This window comes from Phacochoerus africanus, chromosome 11 (genome assembly GCF_016906955.1).
Source record: "Phacochoerus africanus isolate WHEZ1 chromosome 11, ROS_Pafr_v1, whole genome shotgun sequence".
NCBI classification, from domain to species: Eukaryota; Metazoa; Chordata; class Mammalia; order Artiodactyla; family Suidae; genus Phacochoerus; species Phacochoerus africanus.
The window spans coordinates 127,358,014-127,370,692 of NC_062554.1; the positions used below are offsets into that span (position 1 = coordinate 127,358,014).

Genomic DNA, 12,679 nt, shown 5'->3' on the forward strand with positions numbered 1-12,679 from the left:
GGGGAGGGAGGGAGGGAGGAGGAGGGAGGGAGGGAGGGAGGGAGGAGGGCGGAAGGAAGGAATGGGAAGAGGAAGGAGGAGGAAGGAGGAAGGAAGGAGGAAGGAAGGGCGGGGAGGAGGGAGGGAGGGAGGGAGGGAGGGATGGAGGAGGGAGGAGGGAGGAGGGGGGAGGAAGGCAGGGTGTGGGGGGGGGGATGAGGGACGGGGAGGAGGTGGGGGAGGGCTAGGAGGGTCTTCTTCTCATTTATCTCTCCTTTCTTCCTTTCTTCTTCTTTTTCCTTTCTTTCTTCTTTCTTTCCTTCCTTTCTCCCCTTCCTTCTTCCTCCTTCCTTCCTTCCTTCTTCCCTCCTTCCTTCTTCTTCCTTCCTTCCTTCCTTCCTTTCTTTCTTGACAGTGCCCAGGGCAGGCAGAAGTTCCTGGGCTAGGGATCAAACCTGAGCCATAGCAGTGATCCAAGCCACAGCAGTGACAACACCAGATCCTTAAGCCACTGAGCCACCAGGAAGCAATGAATTGCTTTCTTAAACTCATCTAATAAAGAAAGATCAGTCCTTGAGTGCTATCTTGGAGGTGTAATAGTGTATATCTGGGCTTAATTAGAGCTGCAGTCATTTAGTTATAAATTTGGGCCAACATCTAAAATCCCCTATCAGGGTTCTGAAAACAGTCCTGCACGATGGAATTAAGAGAATTTTAAATGTTATAGACCAATCATTTAAACATTTCAAGCCACCTATGTGTATATACATAAATTTCTGTTCTATCCTTCAATGTCTAATTTCTTCAAAGATTAGCCTTCTTTTTTAATGCTATTTCTTTGAAGGCTATGTATTCCTAAAATTCTTACAATCATTTTTCACCCAGAGATCACATAATTTCCAAATATAATAATGTCTTTTGAAGTATTTATTCTCCTTGACTTTTGGGGAGAGTCAGAGAGGCCAAGTTTGGGAGTGAAGACATTTTATACATTGAATTCTCCCTCTTTCAGACCTTTCCTCCTGTGCCTTTTTCCCCATCCTCTGATTGCTCTCTCCTCACTGTTGTCTTTACTGCTTCTACTACTTTTGTCCTTTAAAATGAGCTGACTTCCAGGATCTCTCTTTTGTCCTATTATATCTACAATCCTCCCTTGGTAATTTAGCAATTTCTATGACTTCAGTTATTGCTATCGATGATTTAGTTTGTAGAACTCCAAAGCATATAAAAACCTAGAGGAAGGAAAGAAAGAAAGGAAAGAAAGAAACGCTTATGGACAATGCAAAGTAGTCCTCAGAGAGGAAAATCAAGGAAAAGTGAGTTGCAGAGGTCAGGGTGGAGACTGTTCACAATGCAGTGGGTAATAGAATGAAAAATCTATGTGACGCTTCACTTAGAGCTCTGATTGGAGATCTTTCATGGTTTTAGCAAAAATTACTTGATGAAGCAGATGAAGGGTACTTTTGATCATGAACTTACAAATAAGAAACGAATAGAAGATGAAAGGAAGAAAGGTGAGAACTTGAACCTGGTAGGAACTACCCATTATTAAGAAAGGGAATTTAGGACCCAGGAAATACTTTGCTTTGGATTTGTTTTCAAAATATAAGAGACTTGAGCATTTTTGTAGAAGTCTGAGGTGTAGAGGGATAGATGAAAGGTAAAGAAATAGATGGATCATGGATAGAAAAAGATGCAGGCAGAGACAGGATAGGACAAGATAAAAAGCACATGTGAAGCTGTTAACTGTGAAGAAAAGAGACACTTCCTGAGACAGAAGAAAAGGCGGTCAGGATGATTCATATGAACACTTTTCTCTTGAAAAGTATGGGTGAGAAGGTAGAAAGTTCAAAGGAAGGAATTCGGAAAGGCTTGGAAAAACAAATTACGCTTTTGTGTTGTGTAAGTTTTTCTATTCTGCTGCTACATGACCATTAGCTGGTGCAAATTAGGTAATACGGAAATATCTGGAGAAGGCTAAGACCTCCCATAAAGATTTCTGTGATCACAAAGGAGAATTTTATGTAGGACAAAAGCTTCGCTTGTAAGTGCTCCTATCTTTATGGTAATTATTTCTGAAATCATTTTTGGATGATAGTTGTTATTCATTAAATACAAATTTTAGCCAACCAGGAGCACTGGGATGTGCGAACTAGTGGCATTAATGCTGTGTTCTCTCACTCAGTGAGCACGGCTCTTCCTTAGCACAGCGGCTCATTTGCAAGATCTTAGGGCTGCTGGATACTGACTGCTGTGCTTGGATGACATGACTGTCTAAAGAGAAATGGAAACAGCTCTGCATCTATAGACAATGGAACCCCATTTATTACACCGCCAAATGGAACTCAGGAATGAAAACTTTCTTTTTAACAGTCTGAAGAATTCATGGAACATTGAAAACTGAAACAATTTTAATAGAAGTTGGCCCCTCAGAAGTGATAGGTTAAAAGTTCAAGATTGTGTTAGAGCAAATATGTTGTTTGAGAGGAGGCCTATGCTCCTTTTGTACACAAATGCCTCTTTCCCACTTATCACATGTTTAATGACTAAATGAAGATTTGCATAAGTAACTGCATTTTTGGAGAAAAATTAATCTAGGAGTTTCATTAAGATTTCAGAACATTTGCTTCACAATGGCAAGGGCCTTGTCAAGTCATTCCAAACCTTTGTTGCATAAGAGAATCACTTATGGTACTTTTTAAAAAATATAATTTTATTTATGTATGTATATATGTTTTTATTTATTTATCTATTTATCTATTTTTTGGCCATGTCCATGGTATTACGAAGTTCTGAGGCCTGGAACTAAACCTATGCTATAGCAGTGACCCAAACCACTGTAGTGACAATGACAGATCCTTAAACACTAGGCCACTGGGGAACTCCTCTGGCCCTTTTTTAAGCACAGAAATTCTAATTGTTTGCTCCTCAAGATTCTGATTAGGCAAGTCCTGAGGGCCCAGGCACTGAAATTTTAAAACTGACTGTGTGACTTGGAGGCAGGAAATGAACTGAGAATTCCTTGCTCTCTGGCATGATTTAGCTTTTAAAACTTTTCACTTAGCCTGAAATACATTCATACAGAAAGAATGAGGTAGCCCCTTTTTTCCATTTTTATTCTATCCTTGAGTGTAAACCAGTACCATTATACCAGTGTGTGCATTTGTTAAAAAGTATGATGAGATCCAGCATTAGATTGTTGTTCATCTAGATGAATCATGTGGTAGAATGACTATAGGAATGGATGGACTCTGTGTTTTCCTAGAATCTCAGCTATATTTTCAATAAACATTTAGTCATTGTGCCAGGCTTGATTATACCAGGCTGGAGTCTATTTGATTTATCTTTATCACAGGATGTGAGAAATGTTAAGAATCCAGTTTGTATAACGAAGATATTTTAAGAATTTTTTTTTTTTTTTTTTGTAGAGTATGTGTTCCATTTTAGGTCTCTCATCACTCACCATTTGTTAAGTTTTCATTATTCTCAGTTTGCCTCTAAAGAACTCTGAATCTGACAAGAAATTCTAATTTCTCTAAAGACCCCTGAATCCAACAAGAAATTCTAGTTTGTAAGAACTGAAATCTTAAAGTTTTTTTTTTTTTTTTTAATAAGCCTATCAGGGGAGAGGGTACGTTTTAAATTTGAGTTCTTTTATTAATTGGGGAATGGTTAACATGTTATTTAAATTCATCATTATTTAAATCCTCTCCTTATCTTTCAAATAGAAGAACTGAAAGCTATCACAAGTCTTCAGGACAATAGCTTATGAGCAATTATCCAGCACAGGCCCAGAACATACTAGATTCAATAAGAGGTAGTTTTCTCCCTTCCATAAAGGGAAGATAAATTACTCCGGTGGTGTTTTGATTCAAATGTCAAGGAAGCAGAAAATTTAAATATGTGCTGCATTCTCTTTGGTTGGATAAAGTAGTAGAATGTTTCATTACTTTGCACTCTCAGTTCAACAGTTCAAAACACTGTGCTTGTCATATATACTAGGCATTTGCTGGTCATTGAGATTAAAAAATATGTTTTTCATGCACATGGTCATAACTAATTAAGGGAGGCAGATAAGTAAACTAACAATTAATGTTTAGAATGAGAGCTACAATATTACAGATACTGGTTCACAGGAGGATTTTAGCTTAATGTTTATTGTCCAAATATCAAATACCAAGACAAATGGTGATTTCCAGCATCATCAAAAGTGACCAAATGGCCAAGAATCTGCTCAAGAAAGTGTTTACCTTATAGACCTACTGTCTCCAGGATTTCACCAATAGAACTGCAGGCTCAGAAATTCTGAGACCTAAAGTTGACAAGGCTTGGGATTTTGTCTAATTGGCCAAGGGACAGTTGAAAAAAAAAAACAAAAACAAAACGCATTTTTCAAGAGAAGTAGGCATTCATAGTAGTTTGGACAGCACATTTCCTATGTGCAGCTAATCATCATGAAAAGCCAAATTATTAGATTGCTTGGCTAGTATTATATCCAGACATCTCAATTTATTTACATGGCTCCAACATGTTGTGTCATCAGTCTCTGTCTGACAGACATCAGTGACTGTCTGATAGGGATACCCAATTCTGGAGACTAGACAGTGCCGAGGCCCAGTAGGGCATCCTATCCTCTGGCCTGTGCCGTGAAAGTCCAGTGTTTCCTCTGAGTCCTGTTCTTCACTTCCATTGTAGACCAGCTATTTTCTAATTGGTGGATTCTTTCCCTAATGAGTGAATGTCTTCAATGAGAAAATTGAATCAACTTGTCTACTATTCTTTCTTTTTCTGATGACAGCCTGCTTTCTTTGGAGACTACTTACTATGTGATACCCTTTATCTTTACTGATTAGATTTCGTTTTCTTTACAGGTACATGTCAACCTTATATTCCCACCCTGATTTTCCAGAGAAAGGGCCAGAGGAGATTAACAAAGAGCTAATGAACAATGTCAGCCACAACCCTCTTTTACTTCTCACACCACAGAAAATTAAAAGATATGTTGAGTCTTTATGGAAGAAGAAGAGCTCTGGACAACCTGTCACCTTTACTGATATCTTTGGGATGTTAATAGGAGAAACACTAATTCATAATGTAAGCTCTGGCTTAGTCTACAATCCTTCTGGTACAAGAAGGCCATGACTCTCATAATGTTCTGAATGAGACAAAATATGATACATTTTGTAAAAGTCAGTTGACTCAGCTTATCCTATCTAAATGTCCTGAGTACATACTCCCTGCCAGATGTTGACTCTCCCACCTTTCATTCTACGTTCACACTAACTAATTTATTCCAACTATGTGTTCGTTTTAATGGGTGGGGAAGTACTTTTGTATTCCTTTTCTTTGAAAAAAAAAAATACTCATTTTAACCATTACCTGCCCACTCTGCCCAAATAACAATCTTTTTAGATAAAGAGGTGAATGCAAGTAACATTTAAAAGGCAGAGGAAGAATGGAAGTTGTCTGGAGAGAGTCAGAAAAAGGAGTGAATCACGTGGAAGAAACCCACTTGACACTTGCCCACAGCGTGACATTTTATCTGAAGATAAAGCGGGGCAGAAAGAGTCTGTGCCAGGGCATCTGGGGGCTAAATTCCATCTGGGCTCCATAGCTTGCCAAGTTATTCTCCAGTTCAAATGTCAACATGGTCCCTAAAGTTATGACTGGTTTTAGAATGAAGATAATTACTTCCATAGAGCTTGCTTTTTGTTGTTTTCAAGATTCAGACATTTTTGAGAAGAAACAAGTCTTTTACTATAAAATTTTTAAGTGTCTCTGTTGGAAATACTATTTTACATAGTTTTTTTTTAATCTGTATCTGTTTGTATATGTAATATATGTATGCCTTTTCTTTCTTCTGTGGACAGAGAATGAACACTACCTTGAGTAGTTTGAAGGAAAAAGTCAATGCTGGACAATGCCCTTTGCCTCTTTTCACCTGTCTCCATGTCAAACCCGATGTTTCAGAGCTGATGTTTGCAGGTATGGAATTTCCTCTTGCAGAATATTTGCTGGAACCTTGAACTGTGGTTCCTAGTGATTTTCTTTAGTGGAAGATCATAAGCAGTTTTAGTTGCTTATTTTAATATATTTTTTGTAATATGAAAACACTTGAGAGTAAAAGAATATATTAAGCAGATGACTTTCTGGTTGTAGAGAATAGTCTGTGAAACCAATTATTACTATATCTTCATTCAAATTAGTGGAAAGAAAGATATATTTTTTAACAAAATAGTATGCCTAGCACTTTTAGGCATTAAATATCTTTTTGCTTGCTGCTTATCTGTTCATTAAATTGGGTAACATGATATATGTTTATCATTCAAAACACTTTTCTAATTTTTATAATTCAGCACCTTAAAGGTACTAGTCTATACCCCTGGCAGCAGGTGAACAAAATACCTCATTTTGTTAAATCTCGGATGTAAACAGTTGTTTCTTCTGTAGCTCTGCTGCTTGGTGGGTGCTCTAAAATATGTGACGTCATACTGTTGGGGACCACTACAAGTCCTAGTCTGCAGTGTGGTAGCACTTCTGACTGTGGCTGGCAGGATTCATTGTATTTTTAGGAAAAGTATCTCAATGAAACCATGCACTTAAAAAAAAAATCCTTGTGAATGGCATATAATTAATAGATGTAAATCTAGAATCCTTTGCAGTTCTACCAAGTCTCACATTTTCTTTGACTGCTCTGAGGCAAGAATTTTGAATCGTTTATAAAAAGCACCGCACCTGGAACTCATTCATTCAACAAGTGTTTATCCATTATCTTGACTAAAATGTTTTTCATGCTTATGGTTCAGCAAGCACTTATCATATTTATTATCTTATTCAATATTTACCACAACCCAGGGAGGGAGGAAGGTATTTTTAGCTGTGCTTAACAGAAGAAAAAAACTAAAACCTCAGAAAGATTCAGTGATTTGCACATTGCCACATAGAAAATAAATAGTGGAGCTGAGAAATCAGGGACCCAAGCTGCTGCAGTAACAATGCCAGATCCTTAACCCACTGAGCCACAGAACTTTTTTTATATATAAAAATATTGGCTTCTTAATGTATTGTTGGATGCAGTTTGCTAGTATTTTGTTGAGGATTTTTGCATCGATGTTCATCAGTAAAATTGGCCTGTAGTTTTCTTTTTTTGTGGAATCTTTGTCTGGTTTTGGTACCAGGGTGATGGTGGCCTCATAGAATGAGTTTGGGAGTATCCCTTCCTCTGCAATTTTTTGAAATAGTTTCAGAAGGAAAGGTGTTAGCTCTTCTCTAAATGTTTGATAGAATTCACCTGTGAAGCCATCTGGTCCTGGACTTTTGTTTGTTGGAAGTTTTTTAATCACAGTTTCAATTTCAGTTCTTGTGATGGGTCCATTCATCTTTCCTATTTCATCTTGGTTTAGTCTTGGAAGATTGTACTTTTCTAAGAATTTGTCCATTTCTTCTAGGTTTTCCATTTTATTGGCATATAGTTGCATATAGTAGTCTCTTATGATCCTTTGTATTTCTGTGATGTCTGTTGTTACTTCTCCTTTTTCATTTCTAATTGTATTGATTTGAGTCCTCTCTCTTTTTTGCTTGATAAGTCTGGCTAGGGGTTTATCAATTTTGTTGATCTTTTCAAAGACCCAGCTTTTCATTTCATTGATCTTTTCTATGGTTTTCTTTGTTTCTATTTCATTGATTTCTGCTCTGATCTTTATGATTTATTTCCTTCTACCAACTTAGGTCCTGTCTGTTCTTCTCTCTTGAGCTACTTTAGATGTAAAGTTAGCTTGTTTATTTGAGCTTTTTCTTGTTTCCTGAGGTGGGCTTGTATTGCTATAAACTTTCTTCTTAGAACGGCTTTTGGTGCATCCCGTAGGTTTTAGAGTGTCGTATCTTCATTGTCATTTGCTGACAGGTATTTTTTAATTTCCTCTTTGATTTCTTCAGTGACCCATTGGTTGTTTAGTAGCATGTTGTTTAGTCTCCACTTGTTTGTGTTTTTTGCACTTTTTTTTCTTGTTGTTGATTTCCAGTTGTATAGCATTGTGGTCAGAAAAGATGCTTGATATGATTTCAATTTTCTTAAAGTTACCGAGGTTGGATTTGTAGCCCAGGATATGATCAATCTTAGAGAATGTTCCATATGCACTTGTGAAGAATGTGTATTCTGTTGCTTTTGGATGGAATGTCCTATAAATATCTATTAAGTCCATCTGGTTTAATGCTTCATTCAGGGCCTGTGTTTCCTTATTGATTTTCTGTCTGATTGATCTACATCATGATCAAGTGGGATTTATCCCAGGGATGCAAGGGTTCTTCAATATCCGCAAATCTATCAGTGTGATACACCACATTAACAAACTGAAGAATAAAAACCACATGATCCTCTCAATAGACACAGAAAAAGCCTTTGACAAAATCCAACACCCATTTCTGATAAAAACCCTTCAGAAAGTGGGCATAACGGGAACCTACCTCAACATGATAAAGGCCATATATGACAAACCCACAGCAAACATCATTCTCAATGGTGAAAAGCTGAAAGAATTCCCACTGAGATCAGGAACAAGACAAGGATGTCCGCTCTCACCACTACTCTTCAACATAGTTTTGGAAGTCCTAGCCACAGCAATCAGAGAAGTAAAAGAAATAAAAGGAATCCAAATTGGAAAGGAAGAAGTAAAACTATCCCTATTTGCAGATGACATGATACTATACCTAGAGAATCCTAAAGACTCTACCAGAAAAGTGTTAGAGCTTATCCACGAATTTGGCAAAGTTGCAGGATACAAAGTCAATACACAGAAATTGACGGCATTTCTATATACTAACAATGAAAGAACAGAAAAGGAAATTAGGGAAGCAATCCCATTTACCATCGCATCCAAAAGAATAAAATACCTAGGAGTAACCTACCTAAAGAAACAAAAGACCTGTACTCTGAAAACTATAAGACACTGATGAAAGAAATCAAAGAGGACACAAATAGATGGAAAGATATACCATGCTCGTGGATTGGAAGAGTTAATATTATCAAAATGACTATACTACCTAAGGCAATCTACAGATTCAATGCAATCCCTATCAAATTACCAAGGACATTTTTCACAGAACTCGAACAAAATATTTTAAAATTTGGAAGCACAAAAGACCCAGAATAGCCAAAGACATCCTGAAAAAGAAAAATGGAGCTGGAGGCATCAGGCTCCCGGACTTCAGACTATACTATAAAGCAACAATCATCAAAACCATATGGTACTGGCACAGTATAGATCAGTGGAACAGGATAGAAAGCCCAGAATTAAACCCATGCACTTACAGCCAACTCATCTATGACAAAGGAGGCAAGAATATACAATGGAGAAAGGACAGCTTGTTCAATAAGTGGTGCTGGGAAAACTGGACAGCCACATGGAAAAGAATGAAATTAGAACACTCCCTAACACCATACACAAAAATCAACTCCAAATGGGTTAAAGACCTAGATATAAGACCAGGCACTATCAAACTACTAGAGGAAAACATAGGCCAAACCCTCTCTGACATAAATGACAGCAACATCTTCTCAGATCCACCTATCAGAGAATTGACAACAAAAACAAAAATAAACAAATGGGACTTAACTAAACTTAAAAGTTTCTGCACAGCAAAGGAAACCCTAAACAACACGAAAAGACAACCCACAGAATGGGAGAAAATCTTTACAAGTGAATCGACTGACAAGGGATTAATCTCCAAAATTTATAAACACCTTTTGCAGCTCCATACCAAAAAAACTAACAACCCCATCCAAAAATGGGCAGAAGATCTAAACAGACAGTTCTCCAAAGACATACAGATGTCCGAGAAACACATGGAAAGATGTTCAACATCACTCAGTATTAGAGAGATGCAAATCAAAACCACTCTGAGGTACCACCTTACACCAGCCAGAATGGCCATCATCCAAAAGTCTACAAACAATAAGTGCTGCAGAGGGTGTGGAGAAAAAGGAACCCTAGTACACTGATGGTGAGATTGTAAATTGGTGCAACCACTGTGGAAAGCAGTATGGAGATTCCTCAGAAAACTAAACATAGAACTACCATTTGATCCAGCAATCCCACTCCTGGGCATCTATCCACAGAAAGCCATGACTCGCAAAGACACATGTACTCCAATGTTCATTGCAGCACTATTTACAATAGCCAAGACATGGAAACAACCTAAATGTCCAATGACAGAGGAGTAGATCAAGAAGAAGTGGTACATATACACAGTGGAATATTACTCAGCCATTAAAAAGAACGACATACCAGCAATTTTTGCAGCATGGATGGACCTAGAAACTTTCATGCTAATATTAGAAAGGAATACAAAAATATGATACCTTTTAAAATTGCACCTCACAAAATCAAATACCTCGGAATACACCTGACCAAGGAGGTAAAGGACCTATATGCCGAGAACTATAAAACTTTAATCAAAGAAATCAAAGAAGATGTAAAGAAATGGAAAGATATTCCATGTTCATGGATTGGAAAAATCAATATTGTAAAAATGGCCATACTACCCAAAGCAATCTACAGATTCAATGCAATCCCTATCAAATTACCCATGATATTTTTCACAGAACTAGAACAAACAATCCAAACATTTATATGGAACCACAAAAGACCCAGAATCGCCAAAGCAATCCTGAGAAACAAAAACCAAGCAGGAGGCATAACTCTGCCAGACGTCAAGAAATACTACAAAGCCACAGTCATCAAAACAGTGTGGTACTGGTATCAAAACAGACAGACAGACCCATGGAACAGAAGAGAGAATCCGGAAATAAACCCTGACACCTATGGTCAATTAATCTTTGACAAGGGAGGCAAGAACATAAAATGGGAAAGAGAAAGTCTATTCAGCAAGCATTGCTGGGAAACCTGGACAGCTGCATGCAAAGCAATGAAACTAGAACACACCCTCACACCATGCACAAAAATACACTCAAAATGGCTGAAAGACTTAAATATATGACAGGACACCATCAAACTCCTAGAAGAGAACATAGTCAAAACACTCTCTGACATCAACATCATGAATATTTTCTCAGGTCAGTCTCCCAAAGCAATAGAAATTAGAGCAAAAATAAACCCATGGGACCTCACCAAACTGAAAAGCTTTTGCACAGCAAAGGAAACCCAAAAGAAAACAAAAAGACAACTTTCAGAATGGGAGAAAACAGTTTCAAATGATGCAACTGACAAGGGCTCAATCTCTAGAATATATAAACAACTTATACAACCCAACAGCAAAAAAACCAATCAATCAATGGAAAAATGGGCAAAAGACCTGAATAGACTCTTCTCCAAGGAAGATATACAGATGGCCAGCAAACACATGAGAAAATGCTCAACATCGCTGATTATAAGAGAAATGCAAATCAAAACTACCATGAGATATCACCTCACACCAGTCAGAATGGCCATCATTAATAAGTCCACAAATAACAAGTGCCGGAGGGGCTGTGGAGAAAAGGGAACCCTCCTGCACTGTTGGTGGGAATGGAAACTGGTACAGCCACTATGGAGAACAGTTTGGAGATACCTTAGAAATCTATCCATAGAACTTCCATATGACCCCGCAATCCCACTCTTGGGCATCTATCCAGACAAAACTCTACTTAAAAGAGACACGTGCACCCGCATGTTCATTGCAGCACTATTCACAATAGCCAGTTGTTTGGTGGAAACAACCCAAATGTCCATCGACAGATGATTGGATTCGGAGGAGGTGGTATATATACACAATGGAATACTACTCGGCCATCAAAAAGAATGACATAATACCATTTGCAGCCACATGGATGGAGCTAGAGAATCTCATCCTGAGTGAAATGAGTCAGAAAGATAAAGACAAATACCATATGATATCACTTATAACTGGAATCTAATATCCAGCACAAATGAACATCTCCTCAGAACAGAAAATCATGGACTTGGAGAAGAGACTTGTGGCTGCCTGATGGGAAGGGGAGGGGGAGGGAGTGGGAAGGTTCGGGAGCTTGGGCTTATCAGACACAACTTAGAATAGATTTACAAGGAGATCCTGCTGAGTAGCATTGAGAACTTTGTCTAGATACTCATGTTGCAACAGAAGAAAGGGTGGGGGAAAAATGTAATTGTAATGTATACATGTAAGGATAACCTGACCCCCTTGCTGTACAGTGGGAAAATAAATAAAAAATAAAATAAAATAAAATAAAAAACCCTTCAACTTCATCTATAAGAAAAAAAAAACTTTCATGCTAAGTGAAGTCAGCTGTACAATGAGACACCAACATCCAATGCTTTCACTGACATGTGGAATCTGAAAAAAGGATAGATGGAACTTCTTTGCAGAACAGATGCTGACTCACAGACATTGAAAAACTTATGGTTTCCAGAGGAGACAGTTTGGGGTGTGGGGGGATGTGCCTGGGCTGTGGGATGGAAATCCTGTGAAATCAGATTGTTATGATCATTATACAACTACAGATGTGATAAATTCATTTGAGTAATAAAAAATTTAAAAAAAATTGATTACTGACCTTACAGAATGCAGTAGGCCCAGCATGAAGTATAAACTCCCCTCTCCTCTAGAGTCTATTGGTCTTTTTCTAGAAAACCTGATCATCTGTTTGAGAATATGCAATAGTTGTTAAAGAAGTTAAGCCACCAGAAAGAACAGAATGTTACTATGC

At 37.8% G+C, this 12,679-nt stretch overlaps 1 protein-coding gene across 3 annotated transcripts in view; it reads left to right on the forward strand.

Annotated features, from left to right (window-relative positions):
* The window catches only part of PLA2G4A (phospholipase A2 group IVA), a 160,225-nt gene that overhangs the window by 100,830 nt on the left and 46,716 nt on the right, over window positions 1-12,679 (forward strand). For all 3 annotated transcript variants that reach the window (XM_047751917.1, XM_047751918.1, XM_047751916.1), the window contains 2 exons: window positions 4,851-5,073; window positions 5,850-5,964. In XM_047751917.1, coding sequence (XP_047607873.1) covers window positions 4,851-5,073; window positions 5,850-5,964 — 338 coding nt within the window. The remainder of the gene's footprint in view (window positions 1-4,850; window positions 5,074-5,849; window positions 5,965-12,679) is intronic.